At 36.7% G+C, this 9,635-nt stretch overlaps 1 protein-coding gene across 1 annotated transcript in view; it reads right to left on the bottom strand.

Moving 5' to 3' along the window:
- Positions 1 to 229: 229 nt before the first annotated feature.
- The window catches only part of LOC104526295 (cytoplasmic dynein 2 heavy chain 1-like), a gene marked incomplete at both ends in the record, with an annotated part of 47,516 nt that continues 38,110 nt past the window's right edge, over positions 230 to 9,635 (bottom strand). Inside the window, one exon of the mRNA XM_010169715.1 lies at positions 230 to 339. Coding sequence (XP_010168017.1) covers positions 230 to 339 — 110 coding nt within the window. The remainder of the gene's footprint in view (positions 340 to 9,635) is intronic.

The raw sequence follows: 9,635 nt of genomic DNA, 5'->3' as shown, positions 1-9,635 counted from the left end.
CCCTTCCAACCCTAACCATTCTGTGATTCTAAAATAAAAAAAAAAAATCAGCATCTAAATGACTAACTCAGCTATCTTATTTCCATGCAAGTAATAAAAATGAGATGACTAATGACAGCAATTGACATAATTTGTTGAGTCTGTATCCTGAAAAGGAAGTAACCATTTTCACACATAGGCAACAATGGCACAGTAGCACACATAAATAGGGAGATTATTTTTCCCTCACCTTGCAGTCTCCTGGCGTAAGGCATTGAGAAATGTGTCTGGATGAAATAGCTCTGAGAGGTCAAGGGTGTCTGACAGTAGTTTCTGTTTCTCAGCTTTTTCTACCCAATTCTAAAAGAGAGGGGGGAGGAAAAAAGGAAAACAAAGAAAACTGAAGTAATTGCCGGATTTTTCAACATTTTGTGTTGATGTTTGCCAATTATTCTGATTAATGAAAAATGTTTGTGCAAATATACTGTAACCTCAAAGATAATTTTTCAATTATTTCAAACTGGTAAACAGAAAATTAACACAATTTAAAAGTACATAGAAAACCATCAGTTTACGTGTGAAGTGACTCATCCATTTTAAATAAACTTCTGTTCCATTCTTTGTACAGTGCAGCACACTTTGTACAATGAAATTTTTATCAAGTTTCTAGCATTCTGTGGAAACCCTATTTACCTTTACTAACATGAGAGTTTAAGTTTTCTATCAAAATGGTTGTCATTATTATCTTTGATTTACTAAGGTCAGTCAAATAACTGCATTCCTTTAAAGTATGCTTTAAGATCATTCACTTGTGTAGACTGCATATTAAATCCAAGAAACACTTGATTTTCCAATCAGCAACAAGAGTTTTTATAAGTAGTTACCAACATTTTTAAAAAACGTATCTTTTAGTAATAGGTTGCCATTTTTAGTGTGTGGAGTTTCAAAAGATGTTTCAGATGTATTAATCTGAGACATGAATTTACACAATTTCTGGTAAAATAAAACCTGACCCCTGTTATATTTGGTAATACAGGAAACTATTTAATAGAGGTGGGGGAAAAACTGATCTCAATTATCCTTACAGATCAAATGCCCCAACCTGCATGCAGCTATGAAGCCTGTTACTAGGAGCAGCAAGCTTGGAATTTCCCATCTATGCAACACATTATGTGCCAACATGAGAAAAGAGACACATACTGCACCTTGCAATCTTGGTAAACCATGTGTCTTAAGTGATGAAATCTCACATGAGTTATTTAGGGCCCTGAGTGTTTACACAACAGTCCACACTCAAAATCCTATACTTTGAAACTTTTATGCTGTACATCTTTGGTGCAATTTCTTAACGTGGTATAGTCACAGTCCTGACTATGGTACTGTAGTATAAATGTTAAGTCACTGTATAACCTACTCTGTAAGTAGTTGCAAGCCATATGATTCTGCACAGAAAGATTAATGTTTAATACTAAGACAGCAAATAATCAGAGACTAATATTCTACATGTGACTACTAAACAGCAAAAGACAAACAATTCTCCTTTCTAAATACTAACTACTAGAAGATTATGAAATTACTCTAGTCACTGAATAAAAAGTCTTGGAAGCTACACTCTCATTAAATAATGTACTTGCCAGACATGCATATCTTGTTTAAAAAGTACTTTACTGTATTCTTTGAACTGCTGTCAGACATAATTCTATGGAAGCATCTTGAAAGTGAGAAAATAATCCAAAATACAAGTAAATATCACTCAGTGAATTTCATTTTTTTTTGTCAGTGTGTCAGACACATCTCCATAATGTTTCCACCATGTTCAAACATTTAATCAGTGTTCCTTTTATCTATCACATCACTGATTATGAGCCCTCAACCCAAATGATTATGAATCAGTTAGGAGACTTTTGCTTTCCATTTTCATTAGTTAAATGGACACAGTTAATGACTCTTGTCTGCATGACTCTTTTAATGATGTTATATAACAATCCATTTTATCATATAGCAGTAACTTTGCATTCTGTTTAGGACAGATTTTGTACATTGTTTTGCGTAATAACAGTAGACACAATCATTTCAACTTATAGTTAATATAAACATTTTATTACTGTCATCAAATAAACTTTTAATGTAAAGAGAAACACTGTCAGAAACATAGATGCTTATACTCCACCGAATTAAAAGACCAGTATGGGTAATATTAATTCTGAACTCATATAATTAAGTAGCTCTAGGAAATACACAATAACAAAAATTTTCATTAGATCACAAAGGCAAAGTTTGAAATTGCATGGACTGCCCTACATAAAGCTGAAGACATAGCTCATTCACAGCTGTTGAATATATAATTCAAGATTTAAATGCAATAAAAATTATAATAAAATGTATTTTAAAACACAAGTGTAAAAAATATCCTTATGTGTATTCTCCTTTTTGTCTTGTATGATCACACGGTAGCATATTAGTGAAGGGCTCCAGTCTCACAAGACAATACCACTCTATTAAATGGATCATTTGTCACTAGTACATGCACTACCACGGCTATAATGCTTGGAAGAGACCAGGTATTGAAGGGAAGAAAGTTTAAGGTAAGCTGTAGAAAGACTGAAGTGATGTTTCTTGAAAAGGAGAAATCCTGTAACACGTCAGCTATAATTTCCTTCTCCTATCCTGAGTCCAATAAAAACATACATTGGCTTCAATTGTCAAAGTGATACAAAGTTGTTGACCTCTTACTGATTCTGGATGGTCATGTAGCATTTCAGTCTGAAGGGTCTTCTTCCATCATCAATTCAGTAGAAAACTTTGCCTTTCCTGCCAGGTAGGCCAAAATAATCCATGCATGTGTCACTTGCCATCTGGATTACAGTGAGAAGACTACCATCATCTCCAAGATGGTGTAATATCTAGCTACTTGTCTCTCTGTAGCTCAGACTAATACCCACACTCTCCCAACTGCCCCCTCATTCCTATCTCCTATAATATGGTATTTAACAGGTTTGCTGCAAGTTAGGATTTCTTTTTCTTCTTCAAAACAGCTAATAATAAAAATCTAAACTCGCTAAAACAGCTTCAGTGTATGAATCAAGTATACATCTTTGGTTAGATATGGCAGCTATAACATCTGAGAAAATGCATATGAGAGCTGAAATGGTGTCTAACTTATTTTTAAAAATAAATTCACATTATATAAATCATTTCTAGTCTACCAGTAATGTGATATACAAGTCCAAACATCCTAACTTTGAAAAGATCTATATTACAAAATAAAATTTAAAAATCTATCATACACTCCTCTTTGTAACTGCTTATTTCAATATTTTATTATTTCAATATTTCCTGAAACTTTCTTATTGCAATAAAACTAGAAATCTAAGTTTGAACTGTCCATGATAGATTAATTTAGCATATGATGATTATAAATATAATATAAAAACTTACCAGCAATACCCCAACTGCTTGCAAAGCAATTCCTATCAGGTTATTTCAAAACTTAAATTAACATGAGGTTTGGTATAACAAAAGGATTGGTTTTTGTTTTTTTAAATAAATCCCTAAGTGTGGTCTCAGGTGGTTCATACAATATTTTTTCATGTATCTTAACATCCAAGAAGCATCTATTCCATTTTCAGAGAGAAGCCTTCCTTATCTTCTATACTCCCAAAGCAAACTGAGCACCTCACATCGAACACTGCAAGGAATAAAGAGGCTGCTAGATTTTCACATTATCATTTATACAACTTCAGGATCACAGAACTCCTTTCCAATGAATGAAGTACTTTTCCTTCACCTGTTTTAATTCATTCCAAATGTATTCTCTCCTACTGCGTTTTTCTGTTGATGCGGTCCCAGAAGAGAACTTTTATTGAAAGAGAAAATAATCTAAATCACTATAGAAGTGATTTCATTTCTATGCCTAGATGGAAAATTGTATTCAGTGTTATATGAATATGGACAGCCAGAAACCACAAAGTACAATCCTGTTTTTCCACTAGTTTTGGAGGGATTCAAAGTTAGTAGAGAAAAAAAAATGCAGGACTTTGGACAAGTCTGAGAGCAAACAATGGTAAGTAGCACTGCTAGGACAGCAAGTATTCAGTTAACCAGAGCTCAGATTAAGCAAAGGTCAATCAAGCAGTTACACTAGAGTCCTATTTTCCCCACAGTGCAGCAGCTGCACCTTAGGTGTGCTCCTAAGTGTTGGCAATCAGAGGTAAATGCCAGCAGGATTAATTGTGTTACACTTCAAAGAAAGGAAATGGAACTATTCTTTCCAGCAATGAGCACATAGGGGGTAATGCTAGCTACTCAGGAGCAACTGGCATACAACAATTTGCTCCCTTGTGGTAATTTTTTTTTGCATGTGAAATCCTTGAGCTATTATTCTTGAGCTAGTTATCTTTTATTAAATGAATATGTGAATACTGCAGTATTTCAGGTATATGATAAGGTGTTGGCACATATTATTTTTCAAATGATAAATCACAAAGGAATTGAATTTGAAGCCTTATTTTTGTTTTAAAACAGTTTTTGTTTTGTTTTTTTTTTTTTAATTTTAGAGCATGCAGACCAAAACTGCTGGTTACTGCTTTAAGTAAAATATTATTTCTTTATTTCAGTTTGATATGGCTCAGAAACTCCCTGTTTGTTCAGGAAGTCTGAATACTAACACAATAGCACAGTGTTAGAGCATAAAAATTCTCAGTCCATTAGCACCAACATGCGAGCTAACGATGTGCCAGAAGCAGATGTGCAGTAAGGCATAGCTGAGGGGAGCATTAGCAAATGTGATCTCATTCCAGTTACTGTATTAATTTATTTTTATCAAAACAGGAACATAACTTTCCATGAATTGCTGTTTCCTACATTTAATAAGGATACCAGAATGATGCTCCTGCATAAGAATTGGAACATCACACTGACAAGTTGATGACTGATGTATGCCAAAAATATCTATTTTCTGATATTTCCTATATGATCTGGACAGGTTGGATCAATGGGCTGCAACCAACTGGATGAGGTTCAACAAGGCCAAGTGCCGGGTCCTGCACCTGGGTCACACCAACCCCATGCAACGCTACAGGTTTGGGGAGGAGTGGCTCGAAAACTGCCTGGCAGAAAAGGAGCTGGGGGTGTTGGTTGACAGCCGGCTGAATATGAGCCATTAGTGTGTACAGGCAGCCAAGAAGACCAAGAGCATCCTGGCTTGTGGCCAGGAAGTTGAGGGAAGTCATCCTTCCCCTGTACTCAGAATTGGTGAGGCTGCACCTTGAATACTGTGTTCAGTTTTGGGCCCCTCACTACAAGAAGGACATTGAGGCACTGGAGCATGTCCAGGGGAAGAGCAATGAAGCTGGTGAAGGGCCTGGAGCACATGTCTTATGAGGAGCATCTGAGGGAACTGGGGTTGTTTAGTCTGGAGAAGAGGAGGCTGAGGGGAGACCTAATTGCTGTCTACAACTACCTGAAAGGAGGTTGTAGTGAGGTGGGTGTGTGTCTTTTCTCCCAAGTAACTAGTGATAGAACAAGAGGAAATGGCCTTAAGCTACACCAGGGGAGGTACAGATTGGACGTCAGGAAAAATTTATTTACTGAAAGGGTTGTCAGGCACTGGCATGGGCTGCCAGGGGAGGTGGTTGGATCACCATCCCTGGAGGTGTTTAAAAGACGACTAGATGAACTGCTTAGAGATATGGTTGGACTCGATGATCTCAAAGGTCTTTTTGAGCCAAATGATTCTATGATTCTATGATCACTAAACACAGAATCCAGTTAGACAAGACTCTTTTGCTTCATGCTTTCTTGTCTTTGCTTTCTCCACAACTAAATACATTAGTCAGTAGGTGCTAGACTGCATTTGTAGTTATGTAGCGTATAACTGGGTAAGGAAGTAAAAAAGCTGGAACTATTCCTTGGTAGAATCAGAAACTACAGAGTGTGCAGAGCAAAGAGGACAAACATTTGAAGAACCTTAGGGGTCCTCTCCTTTAGAAAGAGAGGTCCTACTTCCCACCTCCACTGGTAAGAAGCTGCAGGGCAGGGAAAACAGTGACAAATAAAAATCAATTGCAGATAACAAACAAGATTGCCTACCATAACCCTTGGGTAAAGTCAGGACTACATCAGACATAATTCCTTTGCAGAACTCTGGAGTAGGGATGCTGAAATCTATACAGTTGTGACTGTGCTGGTGTGACTAAACAGGGGTACAGAATATTCAATATATTAGACACTAGTAACGATGGGATGCACTGCAGTAATTTGTTTTATAGTACCAGCTTGAAGGCTATGTTAAAATAAGGAGAGACAAAAGAGAACTGCTTACTTCATTATGGTTCATTTCTGCTGGTCAGCATCCCATGAGATACGGATTTTTCATTAAGCATCTCCCTCACTGTCCTTGTTCCTCTTCTGAAACAATGACCCTTTGGACTGCAGTTATCAGTCTCTCTCTTTTTCCTTTTCTTTTTTTCTTTTTTTACTGTTTACCAGTCATTTATTTTCTGTTAGCACCCTCTCTTGAGGCTGTCAAAATTCAGAGAAAATCTCTCAGCCGTGCCTGTGTCACAGAACTCTCTCCTGTTAGCAACTATTAAGGCTTAACCTAACTCTCGGATATGTACGCAATGTTCATCAAAAACACTAAAGCAATCAAATCAGAAATTGTTTAACTCTGGGGGTAGATATCCCAAAATATACCACAATGAAAAGGCAAAGAAAGAAATCTATTTTTCTAGAAGGCAAAATAGATCACAGAAAGGAAATGGTGGCTGATGCACCTGTTATAGGTTAGTTTCTCAAATTGCCCAATTACGGGAGTCGGAGCCAATTAAATTTTAATTATTTATTTATTTAGCAAGCGGCAACAAGCAAAACAGCGCTGGGCGGCCGGGGAGTCCAACTCCCACCAACGGCGTGCAAATGGGTTAATAGAGCAGTCCTCTTTATACCCCCTCCAGGGCAGTTGAGTCCCTTATCATTTATGATGAGTCGTTTTAGTTGTTGACAACTCCTTGTGATGGCCGTGATGTGTCAGTTTAGGTTATCTGATGCAATTCACGGGTCCTCCGGGAATTGCCGGGCGGTCCGTTGGACAAATACTCACAGTCACCTTTCTCGGTTTATCCTTTAGGCAGTTCTGTAGATTTTACAATTATCATGTCTACATCGCTTATATGTAAACACCTAAACTTAAGCCTTGACTAAATAACAGGATGCATGAGCATCATGGTGACATAACTCTGCGGTTTGACAGATTAAATTCGGTAACAAGAAGTGAGTATTTGTTTCCTTCCCAAGAGGTTCAGTAAACAGATACCGTCTATTACACTCCCCACCATTGTTAACTAAGTTTGATGAACAAACAGTTTACTACCTATTACACACCCCCAGTCTAAACAAAGGAACTGTACGATCGCATGGCTATGTCTGTGACTTGGCATCCTGGGACACACCATGCTGGCTCATGCTAAAGCTACTTACACTCCACTGAACAGAACACTGCAACATGGGATTACTGCTCAGACTGTCAAATGGTTTGTTCAACAAAACGTAACTTTGTGTAGATGCAGAAATTAATTAATATATTTTTTGAAAAATTGGTATAATGAGCTGGTATGGATTGTTGTTTGTTCCTACATAACAAAGCCAAGGCATTTAGAGTGAAGCTACCTCAAGTACAGTAAGTGACCTATTTGAAGCCCATAAAGCCATTCTTTAAACCACAAAGGAAAATTGTTTATTTTGGCCAACCCTAATAGGACAGCCCATCATCGAGGCTGTAGGTCTCTTTCAGACATCCTGTCACAGTTGAGGGTTAAGAGAATGCTGAAGACCAGGAGTATGGCATGAAGCTTCATTCAAACTTGTTCTCAGGAAGTAATCCAGAGAAACATTAATTATGAAGTAATTTAGGGAAAAAAAATTGCACATTTTGTTAAACTGTACACTTGTTTCTTTTTTTTTTTTTAAAAAAGAATTTTTTTGGTTTTTATATACAACCCACATATGTGGGTTTTAGTTTTAAAATTACTTGTTATAGAAGTAATTTATTCATAAAATTAAACATTTGGCAGCAATAATATCTATGTGATTTTGACACCTACTGCATGAAATTTTAAAGTATTCTACAATATCATGGAATCATAGAATAGAGTTGGAAGACCTCTGGAGATCTTCTGTTCCAACTCGCCACCCTCAAAGAAGGGTCAGACTAGAGTAGTTTGCTCAGGGGCTTGTTCAATGATATTTTAAATGTCTTGAATGATAGAGATTCCATGACCTTCCCTGGGTCATCCATTCCAGTGTCTGACCACTCTTAACATGATTTTTTCCTTCCAAATGCCTAATCAATTTTCCTTCTTGCAACTTGTGACTGTTTTCTCTTGGCTGATCTTAATAAGTGCCACTGTGTATGTCTGAGCAATACATGAAACATTTTAAATTATCAGGGCATATAACTGGATATATCACTAGTGAATATTTAACATTTAAGACAGAAATATGACACTGAAGTGGTACACATCAAGTGCATATTCATTAGAGCAGATTTGACCCAAAAGATACAGTGGATAAGTTCTAAATTACAAAATTACAGAATTTAGGTTGGAAGGGACCTCTGAAAGTCATCTGAACCAAGCACAGCTCAAAATAGGGCCAAATTCAATGTCAGTTTAGGTTGCTCAGAGCATTGTCTACTCTAGTTCTGTATATCCCCAAAAGTGGAGATTCCACAAACGTCTCTGGACAACCTGGGCAATGGTTGTTTTGACTGAACAGCCGATGGACAAGTGCTTCAGATGTGGCCTCAAAAGTGCAGAACAGGAAGCAGAAACAACTCTTAAGAACTCTTCTCCTTTGAGTCAAGATTTATTTTTTTTCCCCTCAATTATGTACCTTGCTGAACATTCAGAGACAAAGACCACACCAAGAACTCTACTAAGACCAAAAAAACCCCCAGAACCCCAAATCAGAACACCTTTCTGTTTATTCTGGTTTTAAAATACAGTCATGACAACAGAGTTGCTCAGTGCACTTGCATCATGCATTGGCTGCTTTATTTGAATGTGAATTCCCAAGAGTAAAACTACTGCATACACAACAGATAAACAAGGATTTAGTCAAGAATTACTCTCATGAAGCTTTTTCTTCACAAACTAAACTTGAGATGACAGTTCTGAAACTTTGGGGTTTTTTTTAATATTTGTACAGAAGTACAATATGAAACTGTGTCATCATTTCAAATTTAGCTATATGGAATTTCCTTCAAGGAGAGAAAGATAGGTCATCAGGCAGCTACGTTTCTGTATTCCCCCAAAGAAATGCCAAAAAGATTGTTAATTAAGGATGATGCTTGCTTGTGGAATGGCAACGCGTTTCTATTAGAAATTTGTCTTACTTTTTAACACGTACCTGCAAATGCTATTTGAGAAATAGTTATGTCATGTTACCACTGATCTTGACCAATTAAAATCTCAAATCAAGAGATGAATTATTCTGTAAACTATTTCACCAAACCAGTTCCCACCGAAACATCTACAGTTCAAAAAAGAACAGGATCACACCTAGTTCCTTTTTAGTTACAAATGTGTCTTACTACTCTAAGGAATTTATTTCTATGTATGCACATATGACTATGAAATCACAATTATAAATTAAAC

This window comes from Antrostomus carolinensis, unplaced genomic scaffold, assembly GCF_000700745.2.
Source record: "Antrostomus carolinensis isolate BGI_N321 unplaced genomic scaffold, ASM70074v2 scaffold906, whole genome shotgun sequence".
Lineage (NCBI taxonomy): Eukaryota > Metazoa > Chordata > Aves > Caprimulgiformes > Caprimulgidae > Antrostomus > Antrostomus carolinensis.
The sequence above is the reverse complement of the archived record's forward strand: the minus strand, read 5'-3'. Positions and strand labels throughout refer to the sequence as shown.